Genomic DNA, 23,426 nt, shown 5'->3' with positions numbered 1-23,426 from the left:
ATCTGCAATGCGGTTTATTTAATGGTTTTTGAAAATCGCACTTAAATCACAAATTGCAATTCATCGAAACCACAATTCATAAGCCACATTGCAATTTTCTAAGCATATATGCCAAACTATGAAAGAACGATTTGTTTTAGGTTTGTTACCCAATATTAAATATGATTTTGGGTTGTATTAGTCGTGCTTCACGTCAAGCCTACATGGTTTAGGGTTAGCATAACACAACCACGAGATAATTAAGTATCGTGTTCTGCTAAAAAACTTACAAGGTTGTCGTGCGTGTTAAATCATGGTGTGCTAGTATGCCTGCCTTAGCCTAATTTATTGATTTGAGCATGCATGTCTTGTTGTATCGACTCGTATCTTATCGTGCTTCTTTCGAATAAAAATAGACCAACCTATTATACTATCCCGTAAATAACATATTAACATACTGTCATCATAAGATGTCTATACCGCACATACACTACCTTAATTTTTTGTGTTGGGAAATGTCGTGTTGTGGCTTAGATTAAACTAGCTTAGTGTCGTCATTTTCTCACATATGGGTGTGTCAAATCAATTGAGTGTACCAAAATTATTTTCCGTGCCATCTTTACCTATTATGGGCCTATTCACTTCAGCTTAATTTCAGTTCAGTTCAGCTCCTATCAGTTCAGTTTAGTTCAATTCAGTTCATTTTAGTTCAGTAATATATGAACAGCCCTACAAACAACTTAATTATTTTTTGTTTTTGTGAGACAAGGAAGTGAGCGTAGTAGAGCCTATTCACTTCAGCTTAATTTCAGTTTAGTTCAGCTCCTATCAATTCAGTTTAGTTCACTTCAGTTCATTTTAGTTCAGTAAATATGAACAGCCCTACAAACAACTTAATTATTTTGACAAACTTTTAAATAAAACGGATGTTCAGTAAATTACTGAACATCCATTATAAAGTAACAATAAAATGTGCAAAAGTTACACTAAAATGCACAAAAGTTACCATGACATATTTAAGAGTTATTTATGCTTTATTGATAAATTTGACAAAAGTGACACTAAATTTGACAAAAGTGTACCCGATGTACAGTAAATTACTGAAAATCGGGTGTATGTAGTTGTTTTCCAATTATTTTTGGTTTTTGTGAGACAATGAAGTGAGGGTAGTAGGGTAGTATGAGTAGGATAATTTAACCGTGGGAAAGAATGACAGCGAATCAGTAATAAAAGCTAAGAGTGGAATATTCTACACTAGAGTAGGATGCATTAGACAGTCAACATAGGGAGCTTTATTTAAAATATAAATATAAATATAAAAATAAAAATAATATCCTGATATGATGAGTTTTATAAAACGACAAAAAACGACGACTACATTCATTATTTAGACATTCAACCTGCACGTGCGCATATCATATGCTGCCAACCGTGTGGGTCCCACGTCTAATTTTTTAATAAAACCAAATACAGTACTTTTATTTTTTATTTATTTATTTTTTGCCAATTACTCATTTTAATTCTTATCCAGATGACCTCATAAAATCATTTTTAAAAAACTTTTTCTTCCATTTATATTGTAATTTTTTAAAAAACACTCCTACATACTGACATAATACGGAGTAATATCACTCCCTTCATCTCATAAGGTAGTGTTTGTTTTCATTATTTCAAATGCGATAAAAATAGTGTCTAAGGTGTTGTTTGGTTGGTGTGGGAATTTAATTTCCATAAGAATTTATACTTCATAGGAAGTTAATTCCTTAATGAAATTCCTAGGAATTTCTTAAATGTGTTTGGTTGGCAATAAGGGAAATTAGAATTCCCATGAATTTTGGTTTATCTAGGGGGGGTTAGGTTATTTACTTCCCATGTTTTGTGGGAAGTTGAAATTTCCATGAATTCCCACTTCCCCCATTTTTGCTTTCTTATGTCAACCAAACAACTCCTCATTTTCTCAATTCCCATGAATTTTCAATTCCCCCATTTTAGAATGTCAACCAAACAAGGCCTAAATATGCTCCACAATAAAGAACCCAAGTCGCCAAGTTATTGGATAAAGGTGTGTTCATATGATTTTCATTAATATCGAAGTATATATTTATTGTTTAATCTTATACTCCGTACTTCTCATGATTGAATCTGAACTTATTAGGTCTTGTAAATTTTTTTCTTAACTTATCATATAAACTAATCTGAACTTATATTTATTGAAAAAAAACCTTATATATTCTAGTGTTAATTATATTTCTTGAAATAGGTAATAAGGTTAAACAATATATTTAAAATCAAAATCGATATAAAAACCAAATAATAAAATAGCTATAAAAAGTCACATGGAATAATGTAGTCATCACTAAATATATTCTAGTGTTACTGTGTTATTGCAAAAGTTATTCCAAGGATGAAAATCAATGCAAAAGGTGGCGTTTATAGTTTTTATCATGTAAGAACTAGGGCCCATTCTCATACGTTGAAATTCAATTCAGTTCAGTTCAGTTCAGTTCAACTCAGTTCTGTTTAATTCAGTTCAGTTCAGTTTAGCTCCTAATTTCCTTCTCTTATAAAATATTTATTTCAATTCAGTCAATGAGAACAAGCCCTGAGAAGCTTTGATGGATAGAAGATCGAACAACTAATTTTTAGGGCATTATTCAGTAAATACCCATGTTCCATTACAATGTCAAGGTTCTCAAGGATTTTATTGGTGGTTTGCCTTTTTATTTATTTATTTATTTATATTCGTAACATTAGAAACTTTATATTATAATATTATGTTAAAATCGTCTCCGCAACATGCACATAAAACATAGTATTCTCTCTCTCTTTTTCTTTTTTTTTAATGCATCACTTTGACGTACGATTACATTTGCCGAAACACAATTTTGACTATTAATGTCTTTAATTGGTTATTAGTAAAAATTGTACGTAACAAAATTATATTACTATATGAAACTAGACATTTTGACTAATCTAATGATACATTATATAATACGGAGTAACATTTATTTATATAGAGGTGAAAAAAATATGTCAAACATGGTATGTAAATAGTGTAAACGTCAAAGTAATGCATTTAAAAAAACGAAGAGAGTAACCCTTTTTTAAATATACTACGTAGTAGTATTTATTTACATACGGAGTATAAGTTATTAAAGATATAAGTGTCTTGACCAAACAAACTCTATGTTGCAAGGAAGAAATCTTATTGTATGAGGTATGAAATAAATAAGAGAAATCTAATTAATTGGACAAATTATACACAATTGAAAGTTTCTTGGTGATTTAATTCTTTAGTTGGAAGTCAAAGGTAAATCCTTGAATTCTTATTAAAAATTGTATGCAACACGTTAATTTGCCTCCTCGCTATTTAGAAAGAACACTTCCATGTTCATCTAAATAAAAAAAATATTCAAAAAAGTCAAACGTTAAGTACTCCGTAATTTTTAAAAATACGTTTGTTTAATTTATTTTGTTGCTTTTCTTATGCTTTTAATTTTCTGGCCTAATCGACAAACACACACTCTCTATCTCTGTGTAAAATCTCATTATATTATTATATATATAATAAAAAAAAATTGTAGTCTCTAATTAGGAAAAGACGAATTTAGTAGACTTTGTACACCAAGTCAAAAGTCAATTTTCTTGAAAATAAAATAAAAAATAATAAAAAAAAACTTTATAAGAAGTATGATTATGAATTGATGAATAGCCCTAAATTAACTTATGTCGATGTAATTTAGAAAAATACATTAATGAATTGTAATATTGTAATGTGTTTTAGTAATTTTAATTTTTGTTACCACACGTCATGGTACAAACTAATATTATAATCAAATAGCATATTACTAATTCGAATGGACAAAAGTATAAGATACGCAGTTGCTTTAGATTCCCTAAATTAAGGTTAAAGAAAGTAGCAATTGGGATTATAGTTGAATGAAACACAAAATATCAGCTTAAAATTCAGATTTCTTATACTAGTTTTTAATAATAGTACTCCCTTCGTTTCAATATGATAGTCCCATATGAAATCAATCACATAAAATAAGAAAAGGATAATATTTGGAATCTAACATTAAATTAAAAAACAATTCATAAATAATTTTGCCTTATTTAATTTTTTTGATTTTTTTTAAGGAAAGCTTTAGTCATATTTGCATAAATCAAGGGAGTAATTTCTTTACTTAGAGTTATGTCATTAATTCACAATCAATTAATCTAACCAATCAGAATTTAATATGAATAAAATAGGAAATAAAAACTAAGTTAAAAGTGGAATACATTTAATATAGGTATATCTTTTTAAAACGCCCAAAATAGTATATGGGACTAACAAATTGAAACGGAGGGAGTACTTGGTATTCATATTACAGTGTTTTTTTTGGTTAAAATTGACCAAGTTGGTCAAAGCAAAGCACATATTCCCGCGTCTATTTTGGTACGCTACCTCATTTTAGTCAATTACTTTATTTCTAGTGTTGCAACTTTGTGATCAAGGTCTTCTATTCTGTGCAAATTCATTGCATGTTCACAATTCACTAACAAGCAAGCAATATTTAATACTCCGTATACTGTTATCTCTTTTTAGTTTACTCGGTTTAATTGGTGTTAACGCATAATTTTAACCGTTAGTTACTAAATTAATTTATATTGTTAGTGTAGTTGAGACGAATGAATTAACGGCTTATAGAGAATCTGACGGACCTAAAAAAAATATTAGTTGGAACAAAAGAGTGTTGATAAGACTCCACTTTAGTGGTGGCATGATAACATCAAGAAGTGGGCAACCGCAAAGTGTAGTAAGAAGAGAGTATATGATATGCGTAGCTAAGGCTAAGCAGTTAGTTTGAGAGTAGGTGTCTCAATTATGCTAAAGTCTACCAACAACCAACACTTTTATTATTAATGGAGATAAATGATGCTCTTTTCTTTTCTTTTTTTTTTTTTTTTTTTTTTTTTTTTTTTTTTTTTTGTGTTTTGTTTTGTTTTTTTTGGTGTCTGTTTTTTTTAAGCCAGCATTTTAGCATGGCATATCTACATTTGTTGCTCATTAACTAAGCTCCAAGGCCATTTTGGCATTTTCCATCTTTATTTCTCTTTGGGATAGCTATGTTTTTTTTTTCCTTTTTTTTTCCATAGATCCATACCATTATATATACTCCGTAATAGTTTCAACTAATGTACAAAGTCTTTTATGTATTCGAACTATTTTTAAAGTCTTTTATGGATTCGAACTATTTTTAGAATAAACCCCTTGCACTAATTAATACAGTATGTAATAATTCTAACTTTGAAGATCCTCAACTATACTAAGGAGTTGAATAGGGTTTATGCTCGAAATGCACAAAGGTTGTACAATATGAAGTCGAAAATTTATGACAAAATGCATTCATTCAAAATATATACGAGTAATAATTAAGCTACATGTATTTTTAATTATTTCTACTTTGAGAAATTATTAAATGTTTAACGACATTGCATATCTCTAATGACTACGTTTAGTATTTTTTTTTAAATTTTTTTTTCCTCCTTGATAATCTGGATTTGACTTCAATACTTCTGCTTAGGCGCTAGTAGAGTTATAGCCTATTTGTAGTATCAGCACTAGGCCACTTTTGAAATTTGACTCATTGCAATTACTATTTTAACTTAAAGTCAAACAATCATACTACCTCCGTTTTATATATTTACAACGATTAGACATTTTTTCTCTTTATTTTATATAAAACGTTGCAAATAATATGAAACGGAGGTAGTATAATTCTATCAAGTAAATAAGCTAAAATTTTGTACTGTATTATAGTTATGATTGTTTTTTAAAAAAAAAAGTACTTCAATTTTAAAAACATAATGAAAATTTTCCTGTCAACATATCAAAAATATTGAACCATAGGGGCACACAAGTAAATTACCCAATATCAAAAAATATTTGAGTACAGAATAAATGTCTCTGCTCTGCTCTCTATGATTAGTGATTTACTGGACTAAACATGTTACTATGTACCAGATCTGAAGAATCTCAAACTTATGTTACTTCGTACCATTATCAGTCAATGACATCAATGTATCTTTGTCTACCACCGAAGTATGAAGAACATTTAACATATTTCAGCCTTTCAGGCAGTTGGTTGAGAGAGGTTCGAGACAAAATCCTCGTCCCTATTTATTCGGGTAAACTCCCCTAATTTCCTAAATACCAAAAAATTACTACGAAGATTTGTCTATCATCTCTCAACTAACTATACAGCATCGAGTAAACGAGAAATTCTCGAAAATTAGATGCAACCCCAGCCAATCCACCACCACCCAAAGAGGGAAAAAGGTAACCACAAGTGTACCAAAGACACAAATTGCACAAGATCCTTATTTCTTTGCAGATATATACTCTATATCTTGTGAAGTAACATATGTACTTTTATTTTTTGTTACATATCATAGTAAGTTTATGAAAATGCACATATATTTCTGTGCAAATCTTCATGTATAAACCAGGTCTGTAACAAAAGAGCTGAGTACCAAGGGGATAGGGGAAAACAGTCACTGAAACACACTCCGGTAAATAAGATCAGTACGCTGATACTAAGGTGTTCAAATGACTGATAAATCAAGAAAGAATGTTCCCGGAGGCTTTATTCCCCTAACACTGCAGATCGAATGACCAATGAGGCTTCATCCTCCCCGAAATGTCGGCTAAGCTCAAACTTCTGCCAAAGAATTTACAGCTAACTCTCAAATTGTAGGCATGTAAACCACCGAACGGAAAAAATTCGCCTGATGTCAACGAGAAAAGAAGAATATCACACAGATTATTTCCTGCCATTCGCCCAATGCCTGTTGTTGCCAAATTTACCAAATGCATTTGGTTTTGTAAGCCCCTGCTTGGGGATGTCATGTATCTCCATTACTTGTATGGTCCTTTGCCTCTTTGCTGTTTATCAACAAAATTAAAAATGACAGTCAGAAGTAAACTTCAGTCACTAACTTCAGGTAAACTAACTTGGAATTGGAAATAATGACATGTCTGCTCATAAAGAGTTTGCACAAATTGTAAACCAAGAATTAATGAGAATCTCATATTACCATTCTCAGCTTGTTGGTATCGCTCCTGAAGTTTCCTTTTTGTGGCCTCTAGTTTCTCTTGGACATCATTGTCACTCGAAGGTCTCATCTTCTGATCCAACAAGCAATGGAAACAAAATTTAAACCCTAAACTTTTTAAAACATTATATTATCCCGAGAACTAATTATGGAATAAATTTTGCGAACTTGATACCTCAGGTTGAGGAGGTGGCCTTCTTTGGATCACTGGTTTTTGTTGAACTCTAGAATCTTTGTTAATATTCTGTTCACCATTGGGTTTTACAGGTCTACCAGGGCCAGATTGCACGCTTATGGGCTTGTTAGGCTTTGAAAGGGGCTCTTGCCTTTTCGTTTGTTGCACCTTGTTGTCCTTTGGAAGGGGAGTCACCTGTTTAGGTTCTTCTCTTCGCTTAGGAGGGTCTTGCTCAGCCACTGAAGGCTTTCTTCCAGCTTCCCGGGCTTCCAGGTTCCTGTTAAATTCCCCACCCTTTCGAGGATCTGAAACAACATTTCCCCGTTCATCATCATCATCATGATTCTTAAGTGGGGAATTCAGAAAAAACCAAATAACAAAAGCTATATAAGACTATGCTAAAGGAAAGGAAGTGTAACTCACTTCCATCATCATCCATGCCATCAAAAAACTTCATGTTTGCAAAGCATGACCCAAAGGAACAAGAAGAAAGTCAGTTTCAAAAAGCAAGGACCGTTATCATCAAACAGCTTCGGAACAATTCCTAATAATAACATAATGGCATTGACAAACAAGTGAAGTACCTGATTAAAATCCATATGTTGTGTTGAGAAAAATACTCCCTCCTCCAATGGTGGAGAAGGAAGCCCTTCTTCTTCATCAACTGTGGACGGGTTAACAGAATCAGGGGTACCTCCTTCTGCACAAAAGGGGAGAAGATGGGTCAATATGAAGTTATGATATCAGAAATTAGATTAATCAATGCCTCTTGCGATCATATACTTGCATTAAGTATCAAATACAGGATAACACCACCAAAATAAGCAGAACGCTACCTCCAAGTTCTTGGGAGGCTTTCACCCACTCATCGACAATAATCTTCCATCCACTGTCAACACAAAACAGAGATAACACTTTTAACAAAGGAAAATGGGTGAAATAAACATTGCACTAAAAAGATTAAGAGTTATATACGGATATCACAGTATGCAGCAATTTCATATTTTCATGTTCATATTTGGAAATTCAAACAGCTAATTATTGAACCTAAAACAACCATCACGTGTCACAAAATTGAACATCTAATTCCATGTTCATACTTGGAAGGAAAAGAATATACTATGTCAAAAATTAAACAGCTAATTACTATGCCTTATTAAATCAACAATCAAGTAACGTAGATTCGAACACGTTCACATTTGGAAGGGCAACATAACTGAAATTTTAAAAACTAATAACGAGTAATAACTGTGCCAATATCTTAACCACCATAACGGTTTGTAGATTCTTAAAGCTATTCAAAGCCGGAAAATCAGATAGCATCATACAGCATTTTGCTTGCCGTTTCATGTCATCTTCATACTTTACTACCATCAACTAGACAATGATTGGTCTACATTTGCATTTTGGAGATACTTTGAACAAACATGCTAAACTCTTAAACAAAAGCAGCAGCACTAGTACTAATCAAGCATTAGAGGAAACACTATTAAGTAACATGCCAGGCTCTTAGACAAAACACAGCACTGATCATTCATTAACAGTGGCAAGAACTCAAAGTACACCAATATGCAATGGACAAGATACATGATCAGTTCATTTGTTAAGAGTAGTATAAACATACTCTATTAACGCCCGAGCAAGATGACGAATGTTCTTTGCATTATGTCTTCTAATGCGATTAACAGCCTTCCCAATCTCAGTTGTCTGAAACCAACACAATTTCCTTTAGATCATAATTCAATCCAATCAAGACTAAGCAACCTACTCTTACTATAAAATCAAAAAACAACCTATAACCATCAACAACAAAGGATTGAAGCTCAAACCTTTAGGATATCAACATCCAATTGCATCAATTGCAACCTCCTCAACGACTCGAACAACACAGAATCAGACTACAATAAAACAGTTACAAGAACAACAATTAGAAAACCCTAGTAAAAAAACAAAAATCCAATCAAAAACACAATCCTAGCATCAATTCCATTAAACAACATCATAACACAATCATCAAATAAGACTAAAACAACCATTTTCGACGAAATCAAAAACCCGAAAATGTATCAGGAAAATCTACCTGATCCTGGCTATTAAGGAGTATCTCCTTAATCCTCAACACCTCATCAACAACCTCCCTAGCTTCTTCAATCTCATTAGTCAAAGCCTCAGCATCATCAAAACTATAATTACTCTCATGATTCAATATCATATCCAAATCCAAGTTAGCAATATGTTGATCAATATCATTTTGATCATACTCATTTTCCCTAGTTGTACTATTAACCTTACTCCCTTTACTACCACCACCACCATTAACATCATCATCAACATTAAACCCGTCATTAACACTTTTAATTACCACCTTAACATCACCATCACAACCACCTTCATCAACCTCGGAAACCGCTAACTCGACTCGATCACACCCTAAACACCGCGTTAATCGACATGTGAATAGCAACTCAGCGATTCTCTCTCTCCTAACACGGAATTCCTTTGGACAATCTGAAGCTGCCACCATTATTGCGTGCTCGATTATATCGAATATATCAGAATTTGCTCTTCTGAAATAATCTCTCCAATCATCAAGACCAACACCAATTCCACCTCCTCCTCCATTATTATTAGTTTTATGACCACCTGGTTTTGAGGTCATTTTTGATCGAATTCTCAATAACCCAGATCGTAAAAACTTGTTTTAATCAATACCCAGTTGCTAAAATCACGGAATTTGATAACCCAGATTTTTATAATCCCAGAAAAAATTAAAAAAAAAATTGGGAAAATGTGAAATTTGGGAGAAATTATTCGATTAACAGAATACGATCAGAAATTAAAAGAGAATCCGAATGGAATAAACTCAATTGATTTCTGATATGGGATTAACTTTTTACGCAATAATATTTTATTATATTCTACCAAAATAAAAAATAATTTTTTAATAAAAAAAAAAAAACTATGTATCTTGTTCTTCAGAAAGAAGATGAAGAAGATGAAGACGATTGAAGTGAGTTTAAAGAGATGGCAAAAAAAAAAAAAAAAAAAAAAAAGAGAAAAAAAGGGGCAGTTGAACAACAAATTTAAGCAATGAAGCAACAACCCAACCCAGAACAACTAATTAAAACAAGAAAAAAAAAATTACAGACTAATTAAGTTGAATGAATAATAAAATTTGAGTTCAAATTGATTTTAGGAGTTTCAGAAATAGAGAAAAGAGCAAAGATTGTAATTTATTTTTGTTTTTGTGTCTAAAATTTTTTCTGGAAATTTCACCGAGTATTTTTATGGAGGTAGAACAGGAATTTGACAAAAAGGAGGAAGGAAAGTGAGAGGAAGAGGAGAGAGAAAAAAGAGAGGGGATTAAAATATTAAAAATAAAAATAATTGGGAATTGAGAAAATTTAAGGAAATTGGCCCCTCTCTTTTGACTTGATCCTCTCTCTAATCACAATTCTTTCCTTCTAATTATCTTTGTTTTTTGGAAAGAAATAATTAAATTAAGGAAACAAATAATGTGATATATTGAATTTGATTTTATTATTTATTAGGAAGAGAGAGAAAATCTAGAGAGATAGATAAGGAAAGATATTGGAATCAGAAATTACATAGACATTTCTCAACACACAATTTCACACAAGAGAGAGCTCATTTGCTTAGACAAATTCTATTTGTTAGAATTTTTATTTATTTTTTTTTATTGTGGCGGGGCCGCGTGGAAAAATGTCTATTTGTTTAATAAAATACAAAGTATATAGTATTGCATTGAGTAATTCCCGTAATACTCCGTATTATATTTGATGTGAACTACGACTTAGAATAATTTAAAGTACTCATAGTCCGTATTATTTTTATCGAAGTACATAAGGTAAAATAATCAAGAAAAATAATTAAAATATTTTAAGTTGATTAATCTTTGGATATAGCTTTGATCACAAGAGATTTGTTGCATTGTAATTTTATTAAAGTGGTCATTGATTAGGATTTTATTTTTTTTGAAATATTATCTAAAAGGATCTTACGTTTGGCGTACTTATTAACCATGGATCACACTTCAATTGTTTCAGTGATATAAAACTCTTGTCCAAAAATTTTACAAGTGCGGTGTATATAATTATCTTTAGTTGTATACATATAATCATATTATCTACTCGGAATAAATTATGCAAAACTTTTATTTATATTAACTTTTAGTGCCCTTATCTATTAGAACTTAATTACTTTATTTTACGGTCCCGTTCACCCCACCTTAAAAAAAATAGTATTCCTAAAAATAATTTCAGTTTAGCAAAAATAAGTTTAATTGAGTAAAAATAATTTTAGTTCAGTTAAAAATCATTAACTTTAAAAAGAAATATAACATAAAATCAGTATAAATAATTTCAGTTAAACAAAATTAATTTCATTTCAGTATAAGTAATTTCAGTTTAGCAAAAATGAGATGAAGTGAACGGGGACTGATTAAAACACTAACTAATTTATCTTATACGAGTAATTAATTTCAAATATACAATTAAGTACTCCATATACTTTAGAAAGTAAAAAGGCAAGGTATATCTTTAATAAGAATGGTGATGGATTAAGTGCCGTAATCATCTTCAAACTATCTTTAAGATGAGTCATTTACAATAATTAAAAAAAAATAATAAAAAAAAAAATCCTAGCTAGTATATCTTCTACACTGTATATATAAATTGGTCTCAGAGATATGCAATTGTACATTTATCATGTAAATTATCTTATCATGATACTGTTGTTATTGCAAATTTGCAATTGGTTGTTGATATTATATTTGTGATTTAAGTTTCCAAAAATAAAAAATACAAGAAAAAAGTTGGATGACTTGTACGTGTTACTCGTGAGTCATGTTGCACTAACACATGCACATTAGATTGTTAAAGAAAGTTATGACAGCGGAAAACCCTCTTATCAAAATGATTTAATTTTTTATTTTATTTTTTTTTTCTTACAAAAAAAATGATATTTTTTAAGGGTTCCATGATTTTCATTCTATTTTTATTTCATCTTTGACTTGTACGTGTTACTCGTGAAGCTTTTCTACCCAAAGAATGTAACAAATTCCAAAAAATTCAATGAGACTACCCACCTAGAGGCATGTCAAGAATTATAATAAGATTATTAATGATATTATACGGAATAATAAGGTTAAATTAATTAGAGAAAGCTAATACATACAGTTATATATGCATTTAATTTCCCTCAAAAAAAAATATATGCATTTAATTACTTTATACTTTAATAATTATTCCGTTTAAGCTATAATTACACTTGTATATGTAAGCTAATCAACAATAACCTAATGAGGTTGGAGCTAGGGTTAATAGCTAGATTAGTAGCTCATTTAACCCTAATTACAATTCCTTATCACTCAATACATCAACTCTATAAATAGCTTTCGTAAAGCTTGGTTAACATTTTAATCAACTTTGACTACAATGATGCTAGGGTTATTGAAGTAGTCAAATTTGGACATATAACTACTTAATTGCTCAATTAGTTAACCATATTATATAATTATTTCATTTTTATGGTTAACCATATAACTAATTAACTATAGTAGTAATAGTACTTCGATTTTTGGAACCCTAATTAATCCAATTACTTATTTAATTACTTGATACTTTAAAATATGAATATAGTCAAGCTATAACTATTACACGTGTATGTATGCTAATAATCAACATATAGACCATATAAGTATATACAGTACACATCAAGGTTGGAGGGTAAAGTAGCAAGATTAATTCCTTTATTAAACCCTAACTACAATTACTTACTCAATATGCATGTCAACTCTTTCATCTCTCATTATATCTACTTTTTATAAATATAGTTAAGTTGCAACTGTAATAATATTTATGTCTTAGGGCCTGTTCATATTTACTTATTTTCAGTTCAGTTCAGTTCAGCTCCAATCAGTTCAGTTCAGTTCCAATCAGTTCAGTTTAGTTCAGTTCAGTTCAGCTCTTAATTTCCCTCTCTCATAAAATATTCATTTTAGCTTAGTTCAGTTCAGTTCCAATCAGTTCAGTTCAATTCAGTTTAGTTCAGCTCCAATCAGTTCAGCTCCAATCAGTTCAGTTCAGTTCAGTTCAGCTCAGTTCAGTAAATATGAACAGGCCCTTAATCAATTTAGAAGATAATGAGGTTAAATACTAAAGCATTTCAATTTTTGAAATACAACCACTTAATTACTTAATTTAGTTAACCATATACAATTAATTAATTTAGTATAGTGAGATCCGAATCACACGTGTACATATAGATTATAATACACTTTTTGTTGTCAGAGTGTGTGATACCTTTTCTCGGTTTCTTAAAGTTAATTTTTTTCCCCGATGAGGATTCTTAGCTAGCCTCTCCCTCCCCCCCCCCCCTCTCTCTCTCTCTCTCTCTTGGTTGTTCAATTCATGGTTGGAAATCCTTGGAATTAAATCTAGGTTTAACTCACATTATTTCATATACATTCGCATCTTTTTCAGGTAATTTAATTTGAGATTGACAAATTAGGCATATTTATTGAAAATTCGAGTGAAACACACAACGAATCAAGAACTAAATGTTATACATTATTTAGTTCGCTATTAATTTGATATGATTTCTCATTCTTTTATCTTATCCGATTTATTGTGGGATCCCATCATGCGTGGGATCTTCTATAATATTAATTATGCCTTTAGTCCTTGTAATTCTACCTTGTATTTTGTATATATATTTATTGCATTGGTTTCACTTTGTCTTTTTTATATGTTAATTAATATAATTTATTTATTTTTACAAAAATGCATATAAGAGAAGTAAATTTTTTAAGAGAGAGGAAGTTGTTATGAGAGATTGAGAGAGATAGAAATAATCATTGCGAACGTTGTGATGTTGCACTTATCAATTGTGCATCTACTAAAAAGAAATAGTTGGACATTTTGGAAAATTGACAAAAACTTATTGATAGATGTACTTAGTGTACAATAATTATACATTTACGGAGTATACCATAACATACTTCGTATAACTTTAGTGCTTATTACGGAGTATATTTTTTATTTTATTATGAAGAGTATATTAAGGGTGCATTTGTACTTTACTTATTAGAAATGATTTAATTTGATTGGCTCTAACTAACATTAAATTTTTTTAGGCGAACAAAATGCAGAGATGATCTTAACGGATAATTTTTTTTTTAATATTTATTTTGAGGGATAATTTTTTTTTTTTTTTATAGTAATATGCATGGTTACCTTTAATACATTAAATTTCTTTTTTAAAATAATAATTTAATTTTGTATTTATTGGATTTTTTATATTATAAAGTTAATCTTACACATGCTTGTTTAAGAAAAAATAATTATTTTTTTATAATTAATTTGTTTTCTCAATTTTCTTTTGCTTGCAAAAAATTAAAAAAACCTTATTATATTTTAAAAAAGAAATTTGATAAAATGGTAACGAATAAATTAATGATAAAAATATGTTTATAAAATACTTATCCATTTCAAATTAGAAGATGACACATTTTGACTAGCTTTTGGTAGTTTTATATTAATGTCTAAGGTCCCTTTTATTTTTCCTCAAAAAAAAAAAGGTCCATTTTATTTCACCTTATTTTTGTTAAACTGAAATTATTTTTACTGAAATTATGAATAGACAATTACGATAAATGTGATAACTAAAACGTGTTATCTAATTTAAAACAGAGAGAGTAATATCTAACCGACTAACACTTTGTTATTCTCTGGTTTAGAATAATTTTACTCAATCATGTTTTTGTTAAGACTGTGTTACACGTACATAAAAAAGAACAAGTAATTTGTTGTCCAAACAATTCTACGGGCAAGAGGACTCGGCGGCTTGATTACGAATGACGAAAATGCCAAAATCAGTTAACAGGAAACGCTAAGACAATGAATTTGGATTATGGGGACCTCTTGGGTTACTGCCACGTGTACCTTTTATTTGGATGACGTTAGATGTGACGGTGCCACGCTAAATAACATGAAAAACGACGTTTACTCAGTTTCCGACACATGGGAGTTTAATTTGAGAAAGGTCAAAAACCTCTACATCTTTTTTTTTATTTTTTTCTTTTTCTTTTTTGGAAAAAAAGAAATTAAATTTTGGACTTTTTCTTTTTAATGGGGTGAAAAAAAGTACAAGTATTTAGAATGGATAAAAATTATCTGTTTTTGGTAAAGTCGTTTACTTCACTCAATTACTAGGTACTCATCCTATGGGTTACCTAACTCACAAGGAAAAGTCTACTAAGAGATCATTATTTTATAATTTCATATTTTAAGCCTATTAAGAGATCATTATTATTTTATAATGTTTTTAGTTTCATTAGCTAACATCGTTATAATTAAATTGGTTTTGCAAATTTATCTTCATGGATTAATTTCGTAGTATTCTTCTTATACGTATAATTCAATTGGTTTTGCGAATTTATCCTTTTGTTTTACTTAACTATACTTATCTTAATTAAACCTATTAAACAAAATTAGTTATAATTAAAATTTACTTTTATATACATTTAGGGCTTGTTTTAATAGACTGAAATCAGCTGAACTGAAATGAATATTTTATAAGAGAAGGAAATTAGGAGCTGAACTGAACTGAAAATAAACGTATGAGAATGATAAATCCTATTAAGATGATTAGCCTTGGTCTTTTTTATGTAATTATGTGAACAACGCTCACTTATGGTCATGATCTCTAAGATATTTTGTTGATTTATTTTTTAAAAAATAAACGATTTTTTATTTATCTTGAAAATTAATTGGGTTTTCTCTTATTAATAGGTGTCAGAATCATGCCTTCCAATCATCAAAACAAAGATTTTGTATTATTTCAATTTTATTACTTCTTTTTTTCAAAATGATATGTTAATTTATTGTATCATTACTATTTCTTCTTTAAGTGTGATTTCACAAATTGGTAATTGAATATAAATGGGTTGACCATGTCTTCAAAAGGAAAAAAAAAAAAAAAAGTTGACCATATATTAAGTCAGTGAAACTGGTCAAACCTTACAAAGTCCTCTTAGAATAAAGATGCAGCTTAGTATAGTCAGAAGCTCAAAGTAGACCACCGCAACCAAGCTATTTACCAACTTTTTTGTATCACTAATTAATTACGAAAACAGAGTAAATAGTAGAGTAATTAATCTTGAACAGACTTCAAGTGCGTTTCTTGGGGCAACTATCATTATTTTTTTTACAGTTGGGGCAAGTATCTTATGTTAAGGACTTAAGGGTACACTAATATTATATTTACCCAATTTTAATTATATAAGTTATCTTAGGGCCTGTTTACTTCAGCTTAATTTCAGTCCAGTTCAATTTAGTTTAGTTCAGCTCAGCTCCAATCAGTTCAGCTTAGTTCAGTTCAGCTCGGTTTAGTTCAGTCAGTTCAGTTCAACTCCAATCAGTTTAATAAATGTGAACATGGCTTAATCCATCACACTTAATCGATATATATGAATCATGATTTTTTAAAAACTTATTTTATTATTTGTAGATTATACTTGGATGACTCTTTTTTTTTTTTGGGAACCCTTATTTGAATTTAGGGTCCATTTTATTCACCTTATTTTCACTTATTTAAGCTTTAATAAATTCAGATAAGTTTAGTTTGGGAGAAATAAGTTATGATAAGTTTAGTTCAACAAAAATAAATTTTGATAAAGGTTACCTAAATTTAAATTACAACTAAATAAATTTTAATAAAATCTGATAAGTTAAGTTTAGTTTAGATAAGTTCACTTAAGTTCTGATAATTTCAATTAAGTTCCGATAATTTCATTTAAGTTCAAATTTGTTTAGATCTATCTGATAGAATACATTTTTTACTCATTTTGTTTTGTTCAGCTTATTTTATTGAACTTATATGATATTGTTGAATTAATTTTATTTTATTTGTCATTGTTTAAAATAAACTTTTTTTTTTCCAAAAAAAAAAAAAAAAGTTTTTTAAGAAAAAATAAACTTATTTTGTTGGAACTGATTTATCTTGAACTTATCTTTATCAAAAATCATATTGCATGAAATAAGTCTTATTTTATCTAAATAATATTGAAGCGAACATACTTGGTACTCTAGTTGATTTGATTGGTATACATAAATTCTTGATCTATTTCTAAGTAATCATAGTCACTTACTACTACGGAATATTAAGTTTAGGAGTATGTAAGTATTTTAGGTAGATATGAAATGTCATAAATATTCTTGGTACGTTTAGTTGGTACATGGTTTATAATTCCTTTTGATAAAGTCGAAAACTATACTCCGTAATTAATATATTGATGTGACTCTCTAGTGAGAATGCTCAAAGCCGAAATGAGTTAAACATGGTAATTACCGTCCATATCTGATTGTGACTGCACAGATTGAGAAGGATAAACACCAAATTTAAAGAGAAATTAATTAAACTTATACATAGGCCACACATTAATTTTAATTTTTTGGGTTTAAAATGATTTAAAGATGCACGTAATATAGATTATGAATAGATGGAAAAAAAAAGAATTCGAACATATAAACTATTGCTCATACAGTAAGCCCTTAATTTTTGTCACTAGGTTAAGACCTGATGTTTAACTAGACGTCACATGATATTACCTTAACAGTCATTGCTAAAAGCTTCGATTAGAATTAATTAGTAGGCGATTAAGGTCTAATCTGTAGCTAGGTGTTTACAAATGATTACTTGTGATTGTCTATCTTCAAAAGTCCAATCACATCACTAATGGAGTGGTTCACTTGGTCGTCAGTAGGAATTATATTTATAAAGTTTAGTGTGTATATCAATCCAATAATAAATACGGAGAAAGGGCCTGTTCATATTTACTTATTTTCAGTTCACTTCAGTTCCAATCAGTTCAGTTCAGTTCAGTTCAGCTCAGTTGTTAATTTTTTTTGTTTTAGATGTTTTAGCATATTACAACAACGACAATAATAATAATAATAACAATAATAATAATAATAAAAATAATAATAATAATAATAATAATAAAATAATAATAATAATAATATTATAAAAATAATAATAATAATAATATTATAAAAATAATAATAATTATTATTATTATTTTAAATTATATTCGTCGTTCAAAATGGTCACATGTTTTTTTTATAGTTGAACTCATTGACAAAATGAGAGTACTACACAACAGTTACTAGCTTTCATAATCGGTTAGTTCTTCATCTTCTTCTTCTTCATTAAGTTGCTCCATTATTTCGGCATTCCTCTGAATTGACTCCCATATCTGATCAGTTATTTGGTTTCGTACAATATCCATAGCTGCTTTTCTGTTATCATCGTACATAGTATGATCTTCTGTTGGTCCCATGACTTCAACTTGGTGCGTGAATGGAATCCCTAGTTCATGTAAACGAACAAAATTGTGTAGAGTACAACAAGCAACGATTGACTACAGTAAAATATTGAAGAATACCTTTTATTTTTATATATATATTTAAAATATAATACACAAAAATTTAATAATTTAAAATACAGAGTTATTTTTAAAACACTTTTATATTTTTCACAATCCTCTATATATATTATCATTAATTTTCATAAACATTTTCATATATTTTTATGCATGTTAATTTTTCAGTTCAGTTCAGCTCCAATCAGTTCAGTTCAGTTCAGTTCAGTTCAGCTCATCAGTTCAGTAAATATGAACAGGCCCTAACTAGTTTCTTTTATGAAAGTTATACGGAGCATGTTATAAATTAAACAAAGTCCAATTGTGCTTGAAATATATATATATATATATATATATATATATATATATATATATATATATATATTTATATATTTTCTATTGATGGTAATTTATGACAATATATGTGTGCATAGCTAATTTAGGATATCTCTAATGGTTAAGTGACGTTAAAGGTTTAACTCACCAAAATTATAACTCCAATATTGGTTTTATAGCTATCAGTTTATCACCCCCTCCCTCCCACTTCACATGAGAGTCACTTTTGGACTTGTGATATGAATTTTGCATGTCCTCCTTCAAATATATCACTAATTTTTTTTCACTTGAAAAGAAGTGTGGATAAAATTTGAATATGCAACTTTCTTATCATGCTAATTTTTGAAACCTTGTTAAAGGGTCAATTCAACCAAAATGTTAAGCTAATGTAAAATGTTAAAACCCCGCCATTAATTTATACTCTAAGGTATGTTCGTTCTGTTCACTTTATTTTGACTTATTTCGGGAGCAATAAGTTCAGTTCAGTTTAGATAAGTTCCGTTCATGTTTAATTAATAAGTTCTGATAAGGGTTACCCAAGTACAAATTACATCTAAAATAAATTTTAATAAGGTATAATAAATTCTTATAAGTTAAAATAAGTTCAGATTAGTGAAAATCAGGTGAATAGAATACACCCTATTAAGTTTCAATAAGTTAAATAAGTTTTAATAAGTTAAATAAGTTATAATCAGGTCTAATAATATTATCTAATAAGTTTCAATAAAATCAAAAACTTCTAATAAATTCAATCAGGTCTTATAAGTTTCAATAAATTCATTAAGGTCTGACAAGTTTAATAAGGCCTAATAAGTTTAAGGGGAAGAGAACACAACAAACCATTTACGACTTATCACATAATTTACCGATCAACAGTTTTAGCCTTTTAGCGACACATTTTTAGCTACAAAGTTCTCCAATATTAACCCCACAAGCGTAAAGCAAATGTAATTTGTATCACCCCACATACGAGTATAAATTACTTATCAATTCATTTTTTTCTTAGTTCTTTACATAGATTCAAGCAAAAGCAACTTGTTTTGTATAGATAGCACATCAAGCTACATGCTTCAATGACCAACAACTCAACAAGTTTTTCCATCTTGTTGAAAAGTTTAGAGCTACCAACAAAATTTAACAATTGGAATTGTCCGTACGTGTAGTAAGACAAGAAGAGTACGTAGACGATATCCATCTTTCATTCTTTTTAATTATTTATACACATGCATACGTAGTGTATAAGAAGTTATACGTAAGCTGTATTTTAAAGATGGTGAAAAAAACAAAAGTTCATTCATTTACTACAAACAAAATTGTCGAATATCCAATTCTTTTTTAGTTGACATATTTCGACTGTCAATATTATTTACAAATTTTAATTTAACGACTAACTTTTATAATTTATATAAAAAATAAGATAATTAGAAATATTAACAATTAAACTTGTAAGTTAGCATACGTGATAAAAGAAAAAAAATACTTCCTCCGTTCTTTTTTACTTGACCCGCTTTGACTTTTACACTATTCACCCCTCCTCCTTTGACCGTGTTCTGTGAATAATATTTAAAGAAAAACATATTCATGTAAGATATTTTTAAATTCGTCTCAACAAGTACTAATATAATATATAACTTTTATAATTTTTACATATCGAAAATTAAAGTTATTGATCGTTAAAGTTTTGCATTGGCAAGCGTGATAAAAGAAACAGGTCAAGTAAAAAAAAAATAGAGGAAGTAATAATTAAAGAAATAAGATATTATAAAAGTTATGAAGGAAAATACAAGTGTTCACCCTTTCCATCCCCCCACCTCCCCTTCAATTCATTTGCTTTCCCTCCCTTGAAGTTTTGTTCGTGATAGCTACCCAAACATAATGTAAAAGTATGTGCACTATAGAGTATATATTTAGAAATCTTAAAAGCAAGATATTAAGTATTTTAGCTAGTTGAGATGAAAAGCTAAGATCAAAAGGTATTTTGCAAGAAAGTTATAAGTACTGAAGCTTATAAGATTGAGGAAATCACTCTAATAGATACATATTACCTTTCTCTTTTTTCTTTCCCTTAACATCATCGTGGTATATCCGCATATGGTATACCGATATTTTAAATTTACATTATTTATACAAACCCTTTTGATTGTCTTTTGTAATATATAGTACAGAGTATTCGATATTTGTTACACAAAAAAAAAAAAAAGTCAAATAATCTAGCTTATTGAATCCATCTTGATATAAACCTATTAAATAAAAATTAAAAATTAACTTTTTACGTTGTATAATTTTTGGTTGAGTTGGTCCTCTAACACTAAATATAATTACCCTTTAACCTTTTTTTTTTTTGACGGTAATTACCCTTTAACCTTAATAAGCCGTATCCAATACAATAATACAGGTTTTATCCGAAAATAAGAAATATTGGTTAAATATTAGAAAAAATATCTAAAGAAACTTTCTAAAGATTTAGTGTTAATTAAGAAAGCAATCAAGATGATGTATCCACTAAGCACATGGTAAAATAGAAATAATAAGGTAATGTTGAATGGTTGATAAAATAGTTTGGTGCGATTCCAGCAACCTGAATAGTCAATCCTAATCCTAATTTAATTCTATCCACTTGTATTCTCTCTCATCACTCCTTTTATTTATTTATTTTTTATTTTAATTATTTTTAATTTTGCCACTTTCCCTTTCATTTTCTCTTCATTTTTTGGGGTTTTTCTTTTCATTTTGTGGGTCAAGCTGTATTATTGTCAAATTTCTTGTGGCATTGAGTGTGATAGGTGTCCAAGTTAAGTTAATTTTAGTAAGGATCAAATTAATTTGGTTGTTTGTGAGGTTTTCCAATGTTTTTAAGATTATAGGTATAAGCCTAAGCGTATTAATTAAGGTCGATATATATGTATGACTTTTGCAATCATTATAACAATACTTCTTATCCGCCAGCTAATGAGTCAAATTAAGGTTAATTTGGACATACTAATTAGATTCTTTTGGGCCAAAGTAAATTCAAATGACCAAATTAATTCAAAGTACTACTTTAAATTACCAAACTTATCCTAATGGGCTAGCTAATTTGCAAGTCCACTTTCTCATGGTTTCAAAACCATTCTTTTAGCCTATTGTTCATTACATATATTGATAAGAGATTTTATTTTTTTATTTTTTTATTTTTTTTTTTTTTTTTTTTTGGACAAGAAGAAGAATATTATCATTAATAAATAGCCATACGGCATCTACAACAATAATAAAGATTTGTAAACCACAGATCTAGAGAAAATAACATAACTTTTACAATCAAAATCATAACTAATTTGCATATTGGGCATAGCTCACACTCCACCGCTTCAAACTTGACGTGAGTAGTGTTTTTCGATGTCTTTGCATCTTTCCAAGTAGAGACCTTCGCAATCTGCGCTGATGTTTTGATCGTAGAGTTGATGACGAACCCTAAACCCGTATGAATCCAAATCACCTTCTCAATTATTATTAAAACCCTAAAATTAAAATTCTCATCCATAGATGAGAATTAAAATCCCAAAAAATTGGGAAAAACCCAAAAAAATTGGGACAGACTCTCACAAACGGAGAGAACAAAACAAAGCAAAACCAATCAAATAACAAAAAGGCAAATTAAATTGAAGAAAAGGGTCGGAAATAGTCTAATTTCCGAAGAAAGTAGACTATTTCCTGCCTAAACGGCCAAGAAAATTAAAACCCTAAAGAGAGGAGAGAGAAGAGAGAAAAGAGAGAAGAGGGAGGCGGCTTTCCCCAATACTTTGATAAGAGATTTCTTAAAAACAAAAATATAAAAAAACAAAAGTTAGTGAAAGAGGTTAGGGAAACATTTTATATGGTAAGTTATGTCATCGACTAGATTAGTTTATTGAGGGAAAATACTGATCAAGACTCGAAATCAAATCTTATCTACGTACATCATTGGTCTTTGTAACATTTTTGTGCGCGCACAAAAAAAAAAAAAAAAAAAAAAAAAAAAAAAAAAAAAAACCCACATTATGGGATTTGCATGTACACTTTCTCACGGTTCAAAAAGCAAAAATCTATGCCCTGGCAAATTAAGGGGTTTATATAATTCAATCAACAACTGCTAATTTGAGAGCAATCCGTGGTTTATACACACGGTGTATAGTGCGTATCGTGCACCCGGATAAATAAAAAAAAAAGCAGAAAGAACATCCTGTGTTTCATAAAGAACATACATGTATTTGACAAAGAACATGTTTGTATTTGACAAAAACATGCATTACCAAAGAACATAAAAATATAATAAAAAGAACGAGTTAAAAACTTAATAAAATTTTCTGAAAAATTACACATTATTAACGGAAAAAATTTAGAGGTGATAAAAAATCGAGTAGGACCGGGCCATAT

At 29.4% G+C, this 23,426-nt stretch overlaps 1 protein-coding gene across 5 annotated transcripts; it reads right to left on the bottom strand.

Moving 5' to 3' along the window:
- Positions 1–5,853: 5,853 nt before the first annotated feature.
- On the bottom strand, positions 5,854–10,254 carry LOC145632336 (putative mediator of RNA polymerase II transcription subunit 26b). Of its 5 annotated transcripts, none has more exons than XM_081684687.1 (9): positions 9,336–10,249; positions 9,085–9,153; positions 8,880–8,962; positions 8,092–8,144; positions 7,840–7,952; positions 7,679–7,706; positions 7,256–7,560; positions 7,063–7,153; positions 5,854–6,910 (listed from the first exon to the last, which is right to left on the bottom strand). In XM_081684687.1, exons 1-9 carry the CDS (start codon positions 9,912–9,914, stop codon positions 6,789–6,791), a joined length of 1,443 nt encoding a protein of 480 aa, XP_081540813.1. In that variant the 5' UTR covers positions 9,915–10,249; the 3' UTR covers positions 5,854–6,788. The 5 variants fall into 5 exon arrangements, with proteins under 5 accessions (XP_081540813.1, XP_081540812.1, XP_081540811.1 ...); XM_081684686.1 differs by having other exon boundaries at positions 7,840–7,955; positions 9,336–10,247; XM_081684685.1 differs by lacking the exon at positions 7,679–7,706 and having other exon boundaries at positions 7,063–7,150; positions 7,256–7,600; positions 7,840–7,955; positions 9,336–10,254.
- Between the last annotated feature and the right edge of the window lie 13,172 nt (positions 10,255–23,426).

The sequence above is a fragment of the Chenopodium album genome, chromosome 5 (assembly GCF_948465745.1).
Source record: "Chenopodium album chromosome 5, dcCheAlbu1.1, whole genome shotgun sequence".
NCBI classification, from domain to species: Eukaryota; Viridiplantae; Streptophyta; class Magnoliopsida; order Caryophyllales; family Amaranthaceae; genus Chenopodium; species Chenopodium album.
This window is presented reverse-complemented; position numbering and strand designations above follow the sequence as displayed.

Excerpts from the sequence above, each read along its gene's own strand:
- LOC145632336 (XM_081684683.1), bottom strand. The coding sequence starts at position 9,914 with ATGACCTCAAAACCAGGTGGTCATAAAACTAATAATAATGGAGGAGGA. Across the intron at positions 9,154-9,335 it reads TCCTTAATAGCCAGGATCAG|TCTGATTCTGTGTTGTTCGA; the intron begins GTAGATTTTCCT and ends GTTTTATTGTAG. Across the intron at positions 7,154-7,255 it reads GGCCACCTCCTCAACCTGAG|AAGATGAGACCTTCGAGTGA; the intron begins GTATCAAGTTCG and ends TTGTTGGATCAG.